The 23,469-nt window shown below is 46.7% G+C and overlaps 1 protein-coding gene across 3 annotated transcripts in view; it reads right to left on the bottom strand.

Annotated features, from left to right (window-relative positions):
* Positions 1 to 475: 475 nt before the first annotated feature.
* ppl (periplakin) overlaps positions 476 to 23,469 on the bottom strand; it is a 46,138-nt gene continuing 23,144 nt past the window's right edge. For 2 of the 3 annotated variants that reach the window (XM_090197671.1, XM_090197672.1), the window contains 17 exons: positions 22,894 to 22,935; positions 20,881 to 21,042; positions 19,843 to 19,950; positions 19,333 to 19,428; positions 18,667 to 18,789; positions 17,328 to 17,474; positions 14,690 to 14,841; positions 13,851 to 13,954; positions 8,843 to 9,000; positions 8,414 to 8,592; positions 7,897 to 8,035; positions 7,445 to 7,638; positions 5,551 to 5,701; positions 4,935 to 5,018; positions 4,687 to 4,803; positions 3,834 to 3,926; positions 476 to 3,680 (listed from right to left, as the gene is read on the bottom strand). In XM_090197671.1, coding sequence (XP_090053797.1) covers positions 1,014 to 3,680; positions 3,834 to 3,926; positions 4,687 to 4,803; positions 4,935 to 5,018; positions 5,551 to 5,701; positions 7,445 to 7,638; positions 7,897 to 8,035; positions 8,414 to 8,592; positions 8,843 to 9,000; positions 13,851 to 13,954; positions 14,690 to 14,841; positions 17,328 to 17,474; positions 18,667 to 18,789; positions 19,333 to 19,428; positions 19,843 to 19,950; positions 20,881 to 21,042; positions 22,894 to 22,935 — 4,716 coding nt within the window. In that variant the 3' untranslated portion in view covers positions 476 to 1,013. Of the gene's footprint in view, positions 3,681 to 3,833; positions 3,927 to 4,686; positions 4,804 to 4,934; positions 5,019 to 5,550; positions 5,702 to 7,444; positions 7,639 to 7,896; positions 8,036 to 8,413; positions 8,593 to 8,842; positions 9,001 to 13,850; positions 13,955 to 14,689; positions 14,842 to 17,327; positions 17,475 to 18,666; positions 18,790 to 19,060; positions 19,201 to 19,332; positions 19,429 to 19,842; positions 19,951 to 20,880; positions 21,043 to 22,893; positions 22,936 to 23,469 lie in introns of those variants that run through there. The other variant, XM_090197673.1, reaches the window with a different exon arrangement.

Here is a 23,469-nt window from a genome sequence, read left to right as displayed (position 1 = left end):
TATTGTAGCCTACTGTATCCTAATGTTATTGCAGCCTACTGTATCCTAATGTTATTGCAGCCTACTGTATCCTAATGTTATTGTAGTCTACTGTAGCCTTCTGTGATAAAGTTTAAAGATGGTTTTGTTGGCGGGAGGACTGTTCTTTCACCATTACAAACATATCCTCTTATCTTCAGCAATTTGTTTGTAACTGATTGGCTCGATGACCAGATCCGTCCTTGAGATGAGCAGGAATACGGTGGTTTTCAAGAGAAGCTGTACAGTAATATTTCTTTCAATGAATACGAGCTTCATGTACGGGAACATATGCCTAAGGATGACTTGTCTTGCTTATCTATAAGCAATATATCTTTGTAAATCTATAGTGTTTTAAACTGGCCTATGTTTTAAAGAAACACAACAAGTTGACCCTTTATCATTTGACTTTTTTATTTCTTATGTAAGACGTGTAAAAACAGGACAACTGAGAGACCGTTTGACAGTTTAATTTCTTATGTAAGACGTGTAAAAACAGGACAACTGAGAGACCGTTTGACAGTAGCACACCACAGACCGACATTACCAATATCCGTTCATATCCTTGTGTATGTAAATTCAACCCCACGTTCAAAACAAACATATATTTAAAGTACTACCTCTAGCCCTGTACCCAGTGTAAGTAGTTTAACAAGCTTATTCCAGGGACAGACAGAAAACCCTTGTACAACATTTGACTGGCTATAAAACACAGCCATACCAACCCTCACTTAAAACCAGAACACCAGTTTGTGTATTTATAGTGTATTATGTGTTTGAAAATAAATATAACAGTGCAATGTAGAGAGAGAGAGAGGGGAAGTATACATAAAACTAACATATTGTTTAATGTTAGATCAAGTACGTCAGAATTAAAACATTTTGGAAGATTCAAATCTAGTGAAATCCAAAATCAAGAAACCCATTTCAAACTCATGGTCGTCAGAAACATAGACGGTTAAAAAATAAAGTAGTTTTGTTCAGATGTTTCTTTTTCACTTGGTCTTCCCCGACACCATGACTCCGAACTCCTGGATGGTGATCTCCTTGTCATGGTACTGCTGCAGCTGGCGGTTGGTGATGTTCCCAGCCCTCAGGGCGTCTTCAATGGAGAACTTCTTCCCAGACTTCCTGTCGTGGAGAACCGAGGACTCCCCCTTGGGGCCCTTGACACTGATCTCCTCCCAGTCGCACTCCTGGCTCTGGAGGTTCACAAACATCTTCCAGTCGATCAGCCCCAGTTTGTAGGCCTCCTCTGGCCTCATCTCCTTACCCGAGTCGGGGTCGATGACCACGATGGATCTCCTCAGGTGGCTCTCCCTCTGCTCCCTCTTGATCTGGATGGCCGACAGGCTCTTCTGTAGCTTCTCGATCTCATCATCCTTCTGGCTGGTGATGGCCCTCAGTTCGGCCAGCTCCCTCTGCAGTGAGCCCAGCCTCAGCTCTAGGTTCTTCCCGCTCTCCATGGGGGCCGAGTTGGAGATGCTCCGGGTCTCCGTGGAGGTGATCTGGATCTCGGACTGCAGCCTGCGGATGTCATTCTGTAGCCTCTGGTTCTCCTGCTGGAGGCGACTGCTCTCGTCGCGGATGTAGTCCAGCTCCTTGGACGACTTGGTGTTGGTGAACTCCATGTCGGACAGGCGGGACTTGAGGCTGCCCAGCTCCTGGTCCAGCTCGAGCCTCCTCCTCTTCTCCTGTTCCAGCGTCCTCGTCATCTTCTCGATCTCCAGCTCAGCCTCCGGGTCTTTCTCTACCTGGATGGTCTCGGTGCGCACCACCTTCTCCTTCACCACCATCCTCTCCAGGGTGACCTGCTGCTGGAGCAGGACGTTCAGCTCCTTCTCCAGCAGGGTGCGCTTGTGTCTCTCCTCCTCCACCTGCAGCTTGAGGATGGAGTGCTCTTTCTCTTGCTGGGGGTCCTGCTGGAGAACCACCATCTGTTTCACTGTGACCCTCTCCCTGTTCTCCTTGTCCCTGAGCTCCATCTCGTTCAGCCTGACCCTCAGCCTCTGGATCTCCAGCTCTGCATCGCGCCGAGCTCGGCGTTCTCGCTCCAGCTCCTCCAGCTGTGCGTCCAGGTTGGCCTTCTGCTTCTGAAGTTGGAAGAGCTCCTCTTTCAGGGTCTCCCTCTGCCTCTGTTCATTGTTAATGTTCTGTGTGAAGGTGCTGCACTCTGACCTCAGTAATGGGTCCTCCTCCATCTTAACCACCTCCTGCTGGACAACCTTCTCCCTGACCTGGGACAGGTCGATCTTCCTTAGCCGGATCTTCTCCTCATTAGCTGATCGCTCCCTCTCCAGGTCCAGACGTTTCTTCTGCTCGTCCGCCAGCTTCCTCTTCAGGATCTCAATCTCCTCCTTGGTCTTGGGGTTTTCTTTGTACTCCAGCACCTCGTTAACCACCTCTTTAATTTGCACCTGTGGCTTGGTGTCCTTCCACCGCTGAATCTCGTCCCTCAGCTGTCTGATCTCCATCTCTGACTTCTCCGTCTGGTGCGTCTTATCCACAATCTCGTTGCGGAGTTTCTCCAGCTCCCTCTCGGTCTGCGGGTCCGTCTTGTACTTGATGACTTCCTTGATGATCTCCTTGATCTCGATCTGTGGACCTCTGTTTCTCAGCATTTTCAGCTCGTCCTGGTGGGACTTCAGCTGCTGGTCGGCGTCTCTGTACCTCCTCTGGTGTTCCACCAGTTCCATGCGTAGGTTGGCCACTTCAGCCTCAGCCTTCGGGTCAGGCCTGACGATCTCCCTCACCTTCTCCTGAACTATGACCCTTGACTTTTCCTCCTCTAGGCTGGAGATCTTCCTCTGGAGGTCGGCGCGCTCCCTTTGGGAAGACCGGTGCTTGGCCTTCTCATCCTCATGTTGCATCCTGAGATTCTCTACCTCCCTCTCAAAGGCGATATCCTTCTCCACCTTCAGCACCTCCTTGATGGAGATCTTCTCCTCGGCCATGGACTTCTCCTTCTCCAGCCTGCGGAGCTTGTCCTGGAGGAAGCGCAGCTCGTCCTCCAGTTGCTTCCTGCCCTCCTGCTCCTTCTGCTTCCTGTCCAAGAGGATGCGGTACTCGTTCTCCAGTTGCGGGTCGTTTTGCACTTTAATCACCTCCTCCTCTGTGATCACCTCCTGCTCCTTGGACTTCTGCTGTGCCAGGAGCGTCACCTGCTTGGTGATCTGGATCACCTCGTTGTCCTTGATGGTCTTCCTCCTCCTCAGTTCTTCCAGCTCCTCCCTGAGCCTCCTCACCTCCTCCTCCTGGCCGCGGTCCCTCTCGATACGCAGCACCTCCTTCACGGTGTACTGCTGTGCTCCTTCTTTGATCTCTGTTTCGATGCCACGCAGCTTCAGCCTCAGTGCCTCCAGCTCGTTGTCCATGGCCCGGGTGACCCGGGTTTCGTCTGACAGTTTCTGACGGACATTGTGGACCTCGTCGACCAGAGTCGGATCCGGAACCTTCTTGATGATCTCCTTCTTGACGACGGTGTCCTCCGGCTTCTGGCCCTCCAACATGTAGATGTCCGTCTGGATTTTCTCTAGATCCTTCTCCAGCTGCTCCCTCCTCTGAATCTCGTCTTTCAGTTGACTCTCGATCCTCCAGGCTTCTTCTCCCGGAGCGGCAGATCTGACTTGTTGGACGTTGTTGCTGACGATCACGTCTGATTGCTGAGAGAGAGGGAGAGGAGGCTGAGGTTATTGTTTTTTTAGAAGTTAATGGCAATGATGTTTATTTAGAATGATGTGACATTTAAATTCAATTTTTTTGGATCTATATAAAGATGTGCCACATTGATTGTTGAACATTCAGGAGTATCTCACCTGATTCATAAGGCCTTGTGCAAACTGCAGATTCGCCATCCTTTGCTTGTTCACGGCATTCACTTCGGTGAATTTAGCTTCGATGGCAGATTCCTGTCAACAAGGAAATTATGAAAATGTATGGAACCAGAGGCATCATTCGCTACTGTTATTATACTGCTGCTCTTTAATTATATCTTTATTTTTTACTTCACACTTATTTTTCTTAACTGCATTGTTGGTTAAGGGCTTGTAAAGTAAGCATTTCACTGTAAGGTCTACCTACACCTGTTGCATTTGGCACATGTGACATAACATGTGATTAGATTTGATTTTCAGAATGTTCATTAGAAGATGTCGTACAAAAGACTTCCTGAAAATGTATCAAAAGGTGTCACATTACGACGTGTACTGTGCATTGAGGTTACAGACAAGGGCCGACTCTCACATTACACAATATTCCATATCAGTGGACTACTGCCCATGCACCCTATTCCCTATATAGTGCACTACTTTTGACCAGGGCCCATGTACCCTATTCCCTATATAGTGCACTACTTTTGACCAGGGCCCATGTACCCTATTCCCTATATAGTGCACTACTTTTGACCAGGGCCCATGTACCCTATTACCTACATAGTACACTACTTTTGACCAGGGCCCATGCACCCTATTACCTACATAGTACACTACTTTTGACCAGGGCCCGTGCACCCTATTACCTACATAGTACACTACTTTTGACCAGGGCCCATGCACCCTATTGCCTACATAGTACACTACTTTTGACCAGGGCCTTATGACCAGAGTCCAAAAGTAACGCACTAAATAGGTAAATGGGTTCTATTTGGGCCACAGCTGCAGTCTTCCTTACCTCTTCCTTGACCCTGAGTGCAGGGGACTCCAGTCTGCTTCTCTTGTAGGTCTGCGGGACCAGCCCGTCTTCAAGGTCCAGAAGAGACTTGAACTTCTCAGTATCATTCTCATAGTCCTGCAAAAACACAAATTAGTCAAATCAATTATTAATTGAAGAGGAAGAAAAATGAGAGAAAGTGTTACATCAAATTTCTCCTAGCCGTAGGTAATCAGAATGGATGTGTCGATCGGTGTTCATTCCCCTACCTTGACGGCTTGCTGGTAAAGTTGGGCATTTTTCGATACGTTGTTCAACTCAGACTCCTTCTTTTTAATGTCGGAGAGCAGGTTCTGTGACAACACAGCAATCAACATTTTAGACCATTAGAGGTAGAGGACTTTGACTAGAGGTATAGAAACATAACAGGACCATTAGAGGTAGAGGACTGACTATAGAAACATAACAGGATCATTAGAGGTAGAGGACTGACTATAGAAACATAACAGGACCATTAGAGGTAGAGGACTGACTAGAGGTATAGAAACATTAGTTTTAGTTCAGGACAGGGTTGCAAAATTGTGAACACCTGACTATCCTCAACCGTGCCGGGGTAAAGTTTCCCCTAGGTACAGATCTAAAATCAGCTTCCCCTCCCCCAATCCTAACATTAACCAATCAGAAATCAGCTTCCCCTCCCCCAATCCTAACATTAACCCTTAGTGGGACAATCAGAAATCAGCTTCCCTCCCCCCAATCCTAACATTAACCAATCAGAAATCAGCTTCCCTCCCCAATCCTAACATTAACCAATCAGAAATCAGCTTCCCCTCCCCCAATCCTAACATTAACCAATAATGGGACAATCAGGAATCAACCACCTACCTTCTGGTTTTCCAGCTTGGTTTCCACCTGACTGAGGTTGTCTTTCTCAGTTGGCTCATAGTTTGGCACGCGGGACAGCCAGTTGTTCAGGTTGTCGTAGTCACTGCGGTAGTTACTGTACGACGTCTTAGCCCTCTGCAGGCTCTGAGTTCTGTAACACACCACAACACAACATGAACGTAACACACCACAACACAAGGTGAACGTAACACACCACAACACAAGGTGAACGTAACACACCACAACACAACATGAACGTAACACACCACAACACAAGGTGAACGTAACACACCACAACACAACATTAACGTATCACACCACAACACGAACGCAACACACCACAACACAACATGAACGTAACACACCACAACGTAACACACCACAACATGAACGTAACACACCACACCACAACGTAACACACCACAACACAACATGAACGTAACACACCACAACGTAACACACCACAACATGAACGTAACACACCACACCACAACGTAACACACCACACCACAACGTAACAAACCACAACGTGAACGTAACACACCACACCACAACGTAACACACCACAACGTAACACACCACACCACAACGTGAACGTAACACACCACACCACAACGTGAACGTAACACACCACACTACACCATCCTATATATAACTACTGTCTATACACACCATCCTATATATAACTACTGTCTATATACACACCATCCTATATAACTAGTGTCTATACACACCATCCTATATAACTACTGTCTATACACACCATCCTATATATAACTACTGTCTATACACACCATCCTATATATAACTACTGTCTATACACACCATCCTATATATAACTACTGTCTATACACACCATCCTATATAACTACTGTCTATACACACCATCCTATATAACTACTGTCTATACACACCATCCTATATAACTACTGTCTATACACACCATCCTATATAACTACTGTCTATACACACCATCCTATATAACTACTGTCTATACACACCATCCTATATAACTACTGTCTATACACACCATCCTATATAACTACTGTCTATACACACCATCCTATATAACTACTGTCTATACACACCATCCTATATAACTACTGTCTATACACACCATCCTATACAACTACTGTCTATACACACCATCCTATACAACTACTGTCTATACACACCATCCTATATAACTACTGTCTATACACACCATCCTATATAACTACTGTCTATACTGTCTATACACACCGTCCTATATAACTACTGTCTATACACACCATCCTATATAACTACTGTCTATACACACCATCCTATATAACTACTGTCTATACACACCATCCTATATAACTACTGTCTATACTGTCTATACACACCGTCCTATACATAGATGTTTCTATTCCAGAGCCTGACAGTCTTGTTCTAATATTTCTATATTCCTGTAATTTGTATTTTGTAGATTTACATGTATTGTTACAACTGCACTGTTGGAGCACTGCACTGTTGGAGCACTGCACTGTAGGAGCACTGCACTGTTGGAGCACTGCACTGTAGGAGCACTGCACTGTTGGAGCACTGCACTGTTGGAGCACTGCACTGTTGGAGCACTGCACTGTAGGAGCACTGCACTGTTGGAGCACTGCACTGTAGGAGCACTGCACTGTAGGAGCACTGCACTGTTGGAGCACTGCACTGTAGGAGCACTGCACTGTTGGAGCACTGCACTGTAGGAGCACTGCACTGTTGGAGCGACGAACACAGACGTTTTTACTACTACCCACGATTACATCCGCAACCAATAACAACCAATAACAACCAATAGCAACCAATAGCAACCAATAGCAACCAATAACATTTGATTTGATCACTCATTTGAAGTCTCAGTTCTGTCAGTCCCGTTTACCTGGCGTCGATCTGCCTGTTGAGGTTGTCGTAGCGTTTGTTAAGCCTCCGGACCTCGCCCTCCTGCCTCTCGATGTCGGGGCAGTGCTCCTGCAGCTTGGTTGCCATGGTGTCACAGCTGCCTTTGGCCGCACGCAGGTTAGCCTCCGTCTCCGTCACCGCGGACCTCTTGGTCTTCAGCTCTGATGCAATATCCTGTCGGGAGAGGGAGTGGAGGTTGAATTGTGTGTTTGGGGGGGGGGGGGGGGGGGAGTTCTGCCCCAACCGGGACAAAGTTGAGATATGAGTGTGTAGCTCAGACCTTCCAGCTCATCATACATTTATACTGTATGTCATTAGTAAATATGCTTTGGTCTTTGGTATCAAAACATTTCCTTTGTGGAGAAGATCCATTTGGATCTAAACATGAATCCTGATGAGAATAAACGAGTGATCAGAGGGCAGCCATCTTACAGCCAGTTGACGCTGTGTCTTCTCCAGAGATGAGACGTCTGCTGGGGCGACTTCCTCCCTGACCAGCTTGTTCTCGTAGCTGGACAATAAAGATTTCCCGTTTTGAAGGGAGCTCTCCAGGCGGTTGGAATTCTGAAGCCTGTAAATAAACGCATGACATGGGTTAAATTACATTAGATTAAAATGACATTTAAAATGTGTTTAAATAGTGTCATAGTAGCCTACAGGTTAGTCATCCTAGTAAAACAGGAAAACTCTCTAACTTTTTTAACCTTTATTAGGCAAGTCAGTTAAGAACAAATTCTTATCTTCAATGACGGCCTACCGGGGAACAGTGGGTTAACTGCCTTGTTCAGGGGCAGAACGACAGATGTTTACCTTGTCAGCTCGGGGGTTTGAACTTGCAACCTTTCGGTTACTAGTCCAACGCTCTAACCACTAGGCTACCCTGCCGCACTGGTCCTGAGTTTTGTGTAAGTACTACCATCTCTACTAACAAGTACAAAAAGCTACTCACTTGTCCTCGGAGCACTTGAGCAGCAGGTTGATCTTGTCGTATTTGTTGTTGGCCTCGTTCACCTTGCCGTTCAGCTGAGGGGCGCTGGCACATTTAGGGTTAGAGGTCAGGAACTTCTCAGCCTCCCTCACCTTGGACGACTTCTCCGGCTCGATCTTACGAACCACGGCCGCAATGTCCTGGTGGAAGAATATGGGATAAGCATAAAAAAACAAAAAGTGTACACTTCCTGGAACTAACTAATAGTACTTCCTCGATAAGCATAAAACAACTCTCTCAAGACTTTCTTTGGTAGGATTAAATGGGTTTGAAAACTGTATCGAAAGGACTCTAGTCTAAATAGGAGGACAGGAGAAGAGTAGGAGGAGGAAAAGCATCTCTACCGCTCTACACCCTCTGTGCAGAGAAAGGAGAAAAACGAGGAACTACCTTGACGTCCTGCAGACGGTCAGCGCTGTCCTGCAGCGGCCTGGTCTGCTCCAGAGGGGGGCGTACTCGAGAGTAGATGGCCTTCTCCTGTTTGTCCAGATCACTGGTCACCTTGTCCAGACCGGCCATCAGCTGGCGACACTGCTGCTCCTCCTTGTCTATAATATTCATCAGTCAATCAATCACCAAAATAACACACACAACAAATCATATACAACCAGACTCAACAATCACAACATCCATACACAATCAATCAATCACACACCAAAATAACACACAGACTCAACAATCACAACATCCATACACAATCAAATCACACACACATAATCAGATACGACTACACACACACACACACACACACACACACACACACACACACACACACACACACACACACACACACACACACACACACACACACAATATAGAATCAGACACTCATAACATAACATCACATTCACAAATCAGACAATCACACTGGCCTACAAATCATTACAAGCTGCAGCTCTAGTGATTAACTCCAGTAGTCACATGACATGGAAACCAACCAATCACACTGGCCTTACAAATCATTACAAGCTGCAGCTCTAGTGATTAACTCCAGTAGTCACATGACATGGAAACCAATCAATCACACTGGCCTACAAATCATTACAAGCTGCAGCTCTAGTGATTAACTCCAGTAGTCACATGACATGGAAACCAATCAATCACACTGGCCTACAAATCATTACAAGCTGCAGCTCTAGTGATTAACTCCAGTAGTCACATGACATGGAAACCAACCAATCCCATTTATTTATAAAGTGCTTTTTACAACAACAGGTGTCAGAAAGTCCTTATACAGAAACTCTGTAGCTGTAGAAGCACCGTGGCTAGGAACAACGTCCTAGAAAGGGTAGGAACCTAGGAAGAAACCTGGAGAGGAACCAGGCTCTGAGGGGTGGACCAGTCCTCTTTCTGGTTGTGCTGGGTAGAGAGGAACCAGGCTCTGAGGGGTGGACCAGTCCTCTTTCTGGTTGTGCTGGGTAGAGAGGAACCAGGCTCTGAGGGATTGACCAGTCCTCTTTCTGGTTGTGCCGGGTAGAGAGGAACCAGGCTCTGAGAGGAACCAGGCTCTGAGGGGTGGACCAGTCCTCTTTCTGGATGTACCGGGTAGAGAGGAACCAGGCTCTGAGGGGTGGACCAGTCCTCTTTCTGGTTGTGCTGGGTAGAGAGGAACCAGGCTCTGAGGGGTGGACCAGTCCTCTTTCTGGTTGTGCCGGGTAGAGAGGAACCAGGCTCTGAGGGGTGGACCAGTCCTCTTTCCGGTTGTGCCGGGTAGAGAGGAACCAGGCTCTGAAGGGTGGACCAGTCCTCTTTCTGGTTGTGCTGGGTAGAGAGGAACCAGGCTCTGAGGGGTGGACCAGTCCTCTTTCTGGTTGTGCTGGGTAGAGAGGAACCAGACTCTGAGGGGTGGACCAGTCCTCTTCTGGTTGTGCTGGGTAGAGAGGAACCAGGCTCTGAGGGATTGACCAGTCCTCTTTCTGGTTGTGCTGGGTAGAGAGGAACCAGGCTCTGAGGGATTGACCAGTCCTCTTTCTGGTTGTGCTGGGTAGAGAGGAACCAGGCTCTGAGGGGTGGACCAGTCCTCTTTCTGGTTGTGCCGGGTAGAGAGGAACCAGGCTCTGAGGGGTGGACCAGTCCTCTTTCTGGTTGTACCGGGTAGAGAGGAACCAGGCTCTGAGGGGTGGACCAGTCCTCTTCCTGGTTGTGCCGGGTAGAGAGGAACCAGGCTCTGAGGGGTTAACCAGTCCTCTTTCTGGTTGTGCCGGGTAGAGAGGAACCAGGCTCTGAGGGGTTGACCAGTCCTCTCTGGTTGTGCCGGGTAGAGAGGAACCAGGCTCTGAGGGGTGGACCAGTCCTCTTTCTGGTTGTGCTGGGTAGAGAGGAACCAGGCTCTGAGGGGTTGACCAGTCCTCTTTCTGGTTGTGCCGGGTAGAGAGGAACCAGGCTCTGAGGGGTGGACCAGTCCTCTTTCCGGTTGTGCTGGGTAGAGAGGAACCAGGCTCTGAGGGGTGGACCAGTCCTCTTTCTGGTTGTGCTGGGTAGAGAGGAACCAGGCTCTGAGGGGTGGACCAGTCCTCTTTCTGGTTGTGCCGGGTGGTGATTATAAGGAGTATACGGCCATTAAGGCCAGATGGTTCTTCAAGATGTTCGGACGGTCATAGATGACCAACAGGGTGAGATAATAATCACAGTGTTTATAGATCAGGGCTCTCCAATAGGTGGATGGACATCTACCAGCAGCTCACAGCCCACCTATGAGTAGCTCACCATGTAGTTGGGCTCCTGAGTGGCGCAGCGATCTAAGGCACTGAATCTCAGTGCAAGAGGCGTTCACTACAGACCCTGGTTCTGAAATGTCAGAGCGGCAGAGACAGAAAGACTTTCCCCAATAACCTGGTCAATTAAATGTTAACTGTGAAGTTGGCTTAACCTGACAGAACGGCCATGATTATTTACATCAATTGGATGGTCATTGTTTTACAAACTCTGCCATGACGCGAGCTGCAGTCGTCCTGACAGAAGCATCACTACAGCGACACATCTCTCTCTGGCTCGATGCGCAATTAAAGGGGAATTACACTCAAAAATCAAAAAGCGTTATGTTTAGGTCTGAAGGTCTTCTGATGCGATTTAAGCACAGACTCAGAACATTCAGTTGCTGTTTCTCTATGAACAGTTGTACTATTGAGAGTTAAAAACGGAGTCAAAACCAGGAGAAGAAGAAAAAAAATCAGGAAAATACTAAGGACAATTTTGTGGGGCTGTCGTGTTGATGACCGTTTATGAACCATTATTTTACCAGGTGTATTGACATCTTTTATACAGCGAGGAACCCGGGGAAGAGTTGCCGGGTAGAGGAGAAGAATGTTCCTATTTAAAAGCTATAAATACTTTTTTTTAAAGAGTTGTTTGCGACATGTTTCATTTTTTTTTAAAGGAGCTCATGCTAGAAAAGTCTGGAGACGCCTGTTATAGAGGGTAGCAACAAGTCTGGAGACGCCTGTTATAGAGGGTAGCAACAGGTCTGGAGACCTCTGTTATAGAGGGTAGCAACAGGTCAGCACCTCAGAAGTTAAATGTCAGTTGGCTTTCCATAGCCGAGCATTCAGAGATTGCGACATGGACATAACATGACATACCATAACATAACATACCATGACATACCATGACATAACATACCATGACATAACATACCATAACACGACATACCATACCATGACATAACACGACATACCATACCATGACATAACATACCATGATATAACATACCATGACATAACATACCATGACATAACATACCATGACATAACATACCATGACACGACATACCATACCATGACATAACATACCATGACATACCATGACATAACATACCATGACATAACATACCACGACATACCATACCATGACATAACATACCATGACATACCATACCATGACATAACATACCATGACATAACATACCATGACATAACATACCATGACATAACATACCATAACACGACATACCATAACACGACATACCATAACACGACATACCATACCATGACATAACATACCACGACATACCATACCATGACATAACATACCATGACATACCATAACACGACATACCATACCATGACATAACATACCATGACATACCATACCATGACATAACATACCATGACATAACATACCACGACATACCATACCATGACATACCATACCATGACATAACATACCATGACATAACATACCATGACATAACATACCATGACACGACATACCATACCATGACATAACATACCATGACATAACATACCATGACATACCATACCATGACATAACATACCATGACATAACATACCACGACATACCATACCATGACATACCATACCATGACATGACATACCATGACATAACATACCGTGACATTACATACCATGACATAACATACCATGACATAACATACCATAACACGACATACCATACCATGACATAACATACCACGACATACCATACCATGACATAACATACCATGACATAACATAACATACCATGACATAACATACCATGACATAACATACCATGACATAACATACCATGACATAACATACCATAACACGACATACCATAACACGACATACCATAACACGACATACCATACCATGACATAACATACCACGACATACCATACCATGACATAACATACCATGACATACCATAACACGACATACCATACCATGACATAACATACCATGACATACCATACCATGACATAACATACCATGACATAACATACCACGACATACCATACCATGATATACCATACCATGACATAACATACCATGACATAACATACCATGACATAACATACCATGACATAACATACCATGACACGACATACCATACCATGACATAACATACCATGACATAACATACCATGACATACCATACCATGACATAACATACCATGACATAACATACCACGACATACCATACCATGACATACCATACCATGACATGACATACCATGACATAACATACCGTGACATTACATACCATGACATAACATACCATGACATAACATACCATAACACGACATACCATACCATGACATAACATACCACGACATACCATACCATGACATAACATACCATGACATACCATACCATGACATACCATACCATGACATAACATACCATGACATAACATACCATAACATAACATACCATGACATAACATACCATAACACGACATACCATACCATGACATAACATACCACGACATACCATACCATGACATAACATACCATGACATACCATAACACGACATACCATACCATGACATAACATACCATGACATACCATACCATGACATAACATACCACGACATACCATACCATGACATACCATACCATGACATAACATACCATGACATAACATACCACGACATACCATGACATAACAGTACCTACCAGAGCCAGCGGAGCCGTCTTTCTTCAGTTCCTCCAGGCGTTTGACCAGGGTGGTCTTACTGCCAGACACCTTCATCTTAATACCCTTCTGCTGGCCGGCCAGACTGGAAACACACAACAGACCCTGTTACACAATGTACAAGTACACCGTCTCGGGAAACAGACCCTGTTACACAGTGTACAAGTACACCGTCTCGGGAAACAGACCCTGTTACACAGTGTACAAGTACACCGTCCCGGGAAACAACAGACCCTGTTACACAGTGTACAAGTACACCGTCTCAGGAAACAACAGACCCTGTTACACAGTGTACAAGTACACCGTCTCAGGAAACAACAGACCCTGTTACACAGTGTACAAGTACACCGTTACACAATCACAGGCACACAGTAGACAGACACATGCACCCCATAACACACACACACACACACCTCTCCACCCTAACCCCATAACACACACACACACCTCTCCACCCTACCCCCGTAACAAACACACACACACACACACCTCTCCACCTTACCCCCGTAACAAACACACACACACACCTCTCCACCTTACCCCCATAACAAACACACACACACACACACACACCTCTCCACCTTACCCCATAACACACACACCTCTCCACCCTACCCCCATAACACACACACACACACACCTCTCCACCCTACCCCCATAACACACACACACACCTCTCCACCCTACCCCCGTAACACACACACCTCTCCACCCTACCCCCATAACACACACACACACCTCTCCACCCTACCCCCGTAACACACACACACACACACACACACACACCTCTCCACCCTACCCCCGTAACAAACACACTTACCTGTTGGAGACGGCGACAGACTCTGGGTCTGTGGGGGGGACCATGAAGCAGGCCCCCGGAGCCGTCAGTTTACGCCCGGCTGCGTCCTTCACCTCCCACTTGGGCCCCTTGTTACTCAGGAGGGTGTACCTCTCTCCACGCAGGATCTGACCCTGGGATGGACAACCACAACATCACACAGAGTTTCACTCACTGATCTGGTATGGAAGAACCAGAACACAAATAGAGGTTCACTCACTGAACCACTTTGGATAAGGCCATTAGCTCTTCCTGACCACATGACCTGGCCACATGACCTGACCACATGACCTGACCACATAACCTGACCACATGACCTACATAACCTGACCAAATGACCTGACCACATGTCCTGACCACATGACCTGACCACATGACCTGACCACATGACCTGACCTACATGACCTGACCACATGACCTGACCACACGACCTAACCAGGGAACCACTAGGCCCTAGTTAGTAAATTACAGTTCACTGTTTTCACCAGTCATATGGGGGGGGGGGGGAATCATAACACAACACTGTGTTTCCCCTCATCGTTTGATCCTGTTCCTAAATCTTAAGAGCTCTCTCAACTGCTCCACACACACCCCCTCATTTCCAGCTCTCCAAATCCACTCCTAAACCCCCCCAGCCTGTGGCTGATCCCCTGAAGGCTTAAATAAGATGCAGAGAGCACAGGCCTCTTAAAGGATTTAAATACATTACAACACAACACCGCATTCAGGGGAATAAAATGAAAGGAGTGAGAGTGAAGGAGGATGAGAGGAGGAGGAACCAGGGGAGAGAGGAGAAGATGTGGTGCAGTCAGATCGTGCTTAGTCATGATAACAGAAAAACACACCGCACATAGAGATTAGAGAATCACTGGAGACAGAAAAGGAGAGAGAGACAGGGGGGGGGGGGAGATGAAGAGAGACGGGGAAGAAGGAGAGAGGGGGAATAAGGAGAGAGAGGGGTAGAAGGGAGAGATAGTGAGGAAGGAGAGAGGGGGTAGAAGGAGAGCGAGGGGTAGTAGGAGAGAGAGGGGAAGAAGGAGAGAGAGGGGTAGAAGGGAGAGATAGTGAGGAAGGACAGAGGGGGGAAAGGAGGAGAGAGGGGTAGAAGGGAGGGATCGTGAGGAAGGAGAGAGGGGGTAGAAGGAGAGAGAGGAGTAGTAGGAGAGAGAGGGGAAGAAGGAGAGAGAGGGGTAGAAGGGAGAGATAGTGAGGAAGGAGAGAGGGGGGAAGAAGGAGAGAGAGGGGTAGAAGGAGAGAGAGGGGAAGAAGGAGAGGGGTAGAAGGGAGAGAGAGGGGTAGAAAGGAGGGATCGTGAGGAAGGAGAGAGGGGGAAAAGGAGGAGAGAAGGGGAGGAGACAAAAGAAGAGAGAAAAGCTAGAATGATTGTCATGAAGAAGCGTGTGTGTGGAGGAGTCTGAAACTAGAGCATGGTGGACAAGGTATCAGTCTGAAACTAGAGTAGGGTGGACAAGGTATCAGTCTGAAACTAGAGTAGGGTGGACAAGGTATCAGTCTGAAACTAGAGCATGGTGGAAAAGGTATCAGTCTGAAACTAGAGCATAGTGGACAAGGTATCAGTCTGAAACTAGAGTAGGGTGGACAAGGTATCAGTCTGAAACTAGAGCATGGTGGACAAGGTATCAGTCTGAAACTAGAGCATGGTGGACAAGGTATCAGTCTGAAACTAGAGTAGGGTGGACAAGGTATCAGTCTGAAACTAGAGCATGGTGGACAAGGTATCAGTCTGAAACTAGAGCATGGTGGACAAGGTATCAGTCTGAAACTAGAGTAGGGTGGACAAGGTATCAGTCTGAAACTAGAGTAGGGTGGACAAGGTATCAGTCTGAAACTAGAGTAGGGTGGACAAGGTATCAGTCTGAAACTAGAGTAGGGTGGACAGAGTATCAGTCTGAAACTAGAGTAGGGTGGACAAGGTATCAGTCTGAAACTAGAGCATGGTGGACAAGGTATCAGTCTGAAACTAGAGCATGGTGGACAAGGTATCAGTCTGAAACTAGAGTAGGGTGGACAAGGTATCAGTCTGAAACTAGAGTAGGGTGGACAAGGTATCAGTCTGAAACTAGAGTAGGGTGGACAAGGTATCAGTCTGAAACTAGAGTAGGGTGGACAGAGTATCAGTCTGAAACTAGAGTAGGGTGGACAAGGTATCAGTCTGAAACTAGAGTAGGGTGGACAAGGTATCAGTCTGAAATTAGAGTAGGGTGGTGGCATATCCAGGTTTACCTCGTCAGTGTCTCTCACACACAGGGTGAGGTAAAGTAGTGGAGGTGTCCAGGTGTAAAGGTTTACCTCGTCAGTGTCTCATACACACAGGGTGAGGTAAAGTAGTGGAGGTGTCCAGATGTAAAGGTTTACCTCGTCAGTGTCTCACACACACAGGGTGAGGTAAAGTAGTGGAGGTGTCCAGGTGTAAAGGTTTACCTCGTCAGTGTCTCTCACACAGGGTGAGGTAAAGTAGTGGAGGTGTCCAGGTTTACCTCGTCAGTGTCTCTCACACAGGGTGAGGTAAAGTAGTGGAGGTGTCCAGGTGTAAAGGTTTACCTCGTCAGTGTCTCACACACACAGGGTGAGGTAAAGTAGTGGAGGTGTCCAGGTTTACCTCGTCAGTGTCGAACTCACACAGCGCCTCGACGGGGAGCAGCTTCTGAGGGGTGTTCCTGCGGAACTGGAGGGGGAGAACCTGTAGACTGCGCTTCTCCAGAGCCTTCACACGCTCATCAAAGTGGTCCATTGCCTTCGCCTGGTCCTGCACCACACACACACACACACACACACACACACACACACACACACACACACACACACACTTTTTTAAAGAGCATTTTGGATTTATAGTTCTAAGGCTAAATCATTTGTCAAAATGTAAATGTTCTTGATTGAGTTAGGAGTTTAGAAACCAGCCTGATAAGCAGACAGACCTGACAGACCAAAGAATTGTCCCTGCTTTATCCAACAGCTTTGTCATTGTTTGGTTGAAGCAGAAACAGATCTGTCCCCCAGACTTGTAGTAAACTACGGTAGTGTAAAGCCCACTGTTAGTAAACTACGGTAGTGTAAAGCCCATTGTTAGTAAACTACGGTAGTGTAAAGCCCACTGTTAGTAAACTACGGTAGTGTAAAGCCCACTGTTAGTAAACTACGGTAGTGTAAAGCCCACTGTTAGTAAACTACGGTAGTGTAAAGCCCACTGTTAGTAAACTACGGTAGTGTAAAGCCCACTGTTAGTAAACTACGGTAGTGTAAAGCCCACTGTTAGTAAACTACGGTAGTGTAAAGCCCATTGTTAGTAAACTACGGTAGTGTAAAGCCCACTGTTAGTAAACTACGGTAGTGTAAAGCCCACTGTTAGTAAACTACAGTCATGTAAAGCCCACTCTCAGTAAACTACGATAGTGTAAAGCCCACTCTCAGTAAACTACGGTCGTGTAAAGCCCACTCTCAGTAAACTACGGTCGTGTAAAGCCCACTCTCAGTAAACTACGGTAGTGTAAAGCCCACTCTCAGTAAACTACAGTAGTGTAAAGCCCACTCTCAGTAAACTACGGTAGTGTAAAGCCCACTCTCAGTAAACTACAGTAGTGTAAAGCCCACTCTCAGTAAACTACAGTAGTGTAAAGCCCACTCTCAGTAAACTACAGTAGTGTAAAGCCCACTGCTAGTAAACTACGGTAGTGTAAAGCCCACTCTCAGTAAACTACGGTAGTGTAAAGCCCACTCTCAGTAAACTACACTAGTGTAAAGCCCACTCTCAGTAAACTACACTAGTGTAAAGCCCACTCTCAGTAAACTACGGTAGTGTAAAGCCCACTCTCAGTAAACTACGGTAGTGTAAAGCCCACTCTCAGTAAACTACAGTAGTGTAAAGCCCACTCTCAGTAAACTACAGTAGTGTAAAGCCCACTGCTAATAAAACACTGTAGTTGTTAAAGCCCACTCACGTCCAGGTCTCTGATGAGGCTCTCCATCTGGTACATGTCCTTGAACTCTGGTTTGTACTTCTGGTCCACCTCTTTGTCCATTCTCTTCAGAAGGTCCTGGGTGTCCCGGGCCTCTTTGTGGAACTGGAGAGAAAACAGACACCGGCAGGAAAAACACTGAGGTAACAACATCACCGAAAGCAGCTACGGTTTATTTACACGAAGTTGGACCGGCAGCCAGTCGGTCTCTGCCTGAACCAACTCTGTTTACGTACCACGACAAGTCTGTAACTCAGAAGCTGTTGCTTTGCACAACACATGCTGGTACACAAGCCTGTCAACATCTAATGACCCTGTTCAAACATTCAGGATATCTTCAACTGATGCTTTCTGAATACTTGTTGCTGTGACTCACCTTGTGGTATTCGTCCATGTGTTTCAGGTGGTATCAGGGTTAAGGTCAGGGTATAGTATACTAATCACCTTGTGGTATTCGTCCATGTGTTTCAGGTGGTATCAGGGTTAAGGTCAGGTCAGGGTATACTAATCACCTTGTGGTATTCGTCCATGTGTTTCAGGTGGTATCAGGGTTAAGGTCAGGGTATAGTATACTAATCACCTTGTGGTATTCGTCCATGTGTTTCAGGTGGTATCAGGGTTAAGGTCAGGTCAGGGTATACTAATCACCTTGTGGTATTCGTCCATGTGTTTCAGGTGGTTCTCCTCACAGATGAGCAGGTTCAGGTACTCCTTCCAGTCTGCATGCACAGCCTCCATATGAGCCTGACAGGTGGAGTCGAGTTCCGTTACATCACTGTCTGTTTGATGCTTTTCATTCACATTCATTTTTGAGGATTTTCATCTCAGTAGGGGTGAATCCTAACTTCCACTAAAATAGTCTGATTTGACCTTAGTCTCCCATTGACATCAATGCATGACTTAAGTCAACATTGACTAAAGTGGAAGTTAGGATTTGCCCCAATAGTAGAATGATAGAGGATAAATGAAGTGTACTTCAATGACATTCATGTGTGTGTGTGTGTGTGTGTGTGTGTGTGTGTGTGTGTGTGTGTGTGTGTGTGTGTACTTCAATAACATTCATCCCAGGATGGTCAGTAGAGATGTGTGTATGTGTGTGTGTGTGTGTGTGTGTATATATGTGTGTGTGTGTGTGTGTGTGTATGTGTATGTGTGTACCTCAATAACATTCTTGCCAGGATGGTTGGCAGCGATGAGTTTATCTCCATCATCATTCAGCTTGGTGACAGTGGCCTCCTTGGACTCCAGACACTTACTGATGAAGTTCTGGTGGGAGATTTAAAAGAGATACAAGTCTCTCTTTATGTTCCAACACACGTACATGTAGGATCAGGTGTCACGTAACATGTAGGATCAGGTGTCACGTAACATGTAGGATCAGGTGTCAGATAACATGTAGGATCAGGTGTCACGTAACATGTAGGATCAGGTGTCACGTAACATGCAGGATCAGGTGTCAGATAACATGCAGGATCAGGTGTCAGATAACATGCAGGATCAGGTGTCAGATAACATGTAGGATCAGGTGTCAGATAACATGTAGGATCAGGTGTCAGATAACGTGTAGGATCAGGTGTCAGATAACATGTAGGATCAGGTGTCAGATAACATGTAGGATCAGGTGTCAGATAACATGTAGGATCAGGTGTCACGTAACATGTAGGATCAGGAGTCAGATAACATGTAGGATCAGGTGTCAGATAACATGTAGGATCAGGTGTCAGATAACATGTAGGATCAGGTGTCAGATAACATGCAGGATCAGGTGTCAGATAACATGTAGGATCAGGTGTCAGATAACATGCAGGATCAGGTGTCAGATAACATGTAGGATCAGGTGTCAGATAACATGTAGGATCAGGTGTCAGATAACATGTAGGATCAGGTGTCAGATAACATGCAGGATCAGGTGTCAGATAACATGTAGGATCAGGTGTCAGATAACATGCAGGATCAGGTGTCAGATAACATGTAGGATCAGGTGTCAGATAACATGCAGGATCAGGTGTCAGATAACATGTAGGATCAGGTGTCAGATAACATGTAGGATCAGGTGTCAGATAACATGCAGGATCAGGTGTCAGATACAGATGTGTGTGTGTGTGTGTGTGTGTGAGTGTGTGTGTGTGTGTGTGTGTGTGTGTGTGTGTGAGTGTGTGTGTGTGTGTGTGTGTGTGTGTGTGTGTCTCTCTCTACCTCATACTGTCTGTGACGTGCAGGGTAGTCCAGGTTAGTATCGCTCCAGTCATAGTTGATCCTCTCCCCTGCCTGCTGGTCCATCCAGTACAGCTCATTAGTGCAGCGCTGCATGTAGTCGCGCAGGCTCAACAGGTGGCGCTGTCGAGCACTGGAACTGGCCTGGGGAGGGAGAGGAGAGATAGTTACTATAGACTGGAACTGGCCTGGGGAGAGATAGTTACTATAGACTGGAACTGGCCTGGGGAGAGATAGTTACTATAGACTGGAACTGGCCTGGGGAGAGAGAGGAGAGATAGCTACTATAGACTGGAACAGGTCTGGGGAGGGAGAGGAGAGATAGTTACTATAGACTGGAACAGGTCTGGGGAGGGAGAGGAGAGATAGTTACTATAGACTGGAACTGGCCTGGGGAGGGAGAGGAGAGATAGTTACTATAGACTGGAACTGGTCTGGGGAGAGATAGTTACTATAGACTGGAACTGGCCTGGGGAGAGATAGTTACTATAGACTGGAACTGGCCTGGGGAGAGAGAGGAGAGATAGCTACTATAGACTGGAACAGGTCTGGGGAGGGAGAGGAGAGATAGTTACTATAGACTGGAACAGGTCTGGGGAGGGAGAGGAGAGATAGTTACTATAGACTGGAACTGGCCTGGGGAGGGAGAGGAGAGATAGTTACTATAGACTGGAACTGGTCTGGGGAGAGATAGTTACTATAGACTGGAACTGGCCTGGGGAGAGATAGTTACTATAGACTGGAACTGGCCTGGGGAGAGATAGTTACTATAGACTGGAATGGCCTGGGGAGAGATAGTTACTATATATAGACTGGAACTGGCCTGGGGAGAGATAGTTACTATAGACTGGAACTGGCCTGGGGAGAGAGAGGAGAGATAGTTACTATAGACTGGAACTGGTCTGGGGAGGGAGAGGAGAGATAGTTACTATAGACTGGAACTGGTCTGGGGAGAGATAGTTACTATAGACTGGAACTGGCCTGGGGAGAGATAGTTACTATAGACTGGAACTGGCCTGGGGAGAGAGAGGAGAGATAGTTACTATAGACTGGAACTGGTCTGGGGAGGGAGAGGAGAGATAGTTACTATAGACTGGAACTGGTCTGGGGAGAGATAGTTACTATAGACTGGAACTGGCCTGGGGAGGGAGAGGAGAGATATTTACTATAGACTGGAACAGGTCTGGGGAGGGAGAGGAGAGATAGTTACTATAGACTGGAACTGGCCTGGGGAGAGATAGTTACTATAGACTGGAACTGGCCTGGGGAGAGATAGTTACTATAGACTGGAACTGGCCTGGGGAGAGATAGCTACTATAGACTGGAACTGGCCTGGGGAGAGAGAGGAGAGATAGTTACTATAGACTGGAACTGGCCTGGGGAGAGAGAGGAGAGATAGTTACTATAGACTGGAACTGGCCTGGGGAGAGAGAGGAGAGATAGTTACTATAGACTGGAACTGGTCTGGGGAGAGATAGTTACTATAGACTGGAACTGGCCTGGGGAGAGATAGTTACTATAGACTGGAACTGGCCTGGGGAGAGAGAGGAGAGATAGTTACTATAGACTGGAACTGGCCTGGGGAGAGAGAGGAGAGGGGAAAGTGTGATGGTGAATGAAACACACACACACACACACACACACACACACACACACACACACACACACACACACACACACACACACACACACACACACACACACACACACACACACACACACACACACACACACACACACACACACACACACACACACACACACACACACACACCATCCTGGGATGAATGTTATTGAGGTACACACTGAACAAAGGAAGGGAAGAAAAGCCAGGGTGTACGTGGATAAAACACTTTGTACACACGGACACAAGGAACACATAGCATGGAACTGCAGGTGTAGAACTCACATAGAGCTACTGTACATGCATACACACTCCTCAAGCTCTCCCTGAGTCCCTGCTTCAGATGAAGTCATTATTAAAGTCAATCTTACCAGGAGCTTGTTGTACTTCAGCTGGAGGGCACTGGCAGAGTCCTAGAGAGAGAGAGAGAGAGAGAAAGAGAGAGAGAAAGAAAGAGAGAGAGAACGAGAGGAGACAGAGAAAGAGAGGAGACAAAGATAGAGAGAGAGAACGAGAGGAGACAGAGAGAACGAGAGGAGACAAAGAGAGAGAACGAGAGGAGACAAAGAGAGAGAACGAGAGGAGACAGAGAGAGAGAACGAGAGGAGACAGAGAGAGAGAGAGCGAGAGAGAGAGAGAGAGAGAATGAGAGGAGACAGAGAGAGTGTGTGAGAGAGAGCAGAAAGGAGAGAGCGTGAGAGGAGAGAGCAGAAAGGAGAGAGAGTGAGAGGAGAGAGGGAGAGAGAAGTAAAGAGCATATTACTGCATGGACCTTTCTGTGTGAGCTCCTCCCTGTCAGGCATTTGAAATTATATTGAGCTCGTCCGGGGAAACAAATCCTCACTAACATACGTCATGTCTATGCGGCATTGAACGACAGGAGATGGTGTGGAGAAGTCAGAAATGACGATTGGAGATTATTGTCTTTACACACTGTAATAATTCTG

This window comes from Oncorhynchus mykiss, chromosome 13, assembly GCF_057628025.1.
Source record: "Oncorhynchus mykiss isolate SJ-2025 chromosome 13, ASM5762802v1, whole genome shotgun sequence".
Taxonomy (NCBI): Eukaryota; Metazoa; Chordata; class Actinopteri; order Salmoniformes; family Salmonidae; genus Oncorhynchus; species Oncorhynchus mykiss.
This window is presented reverse-complemented; position numbering and strand designations above follow the sequence as displayed.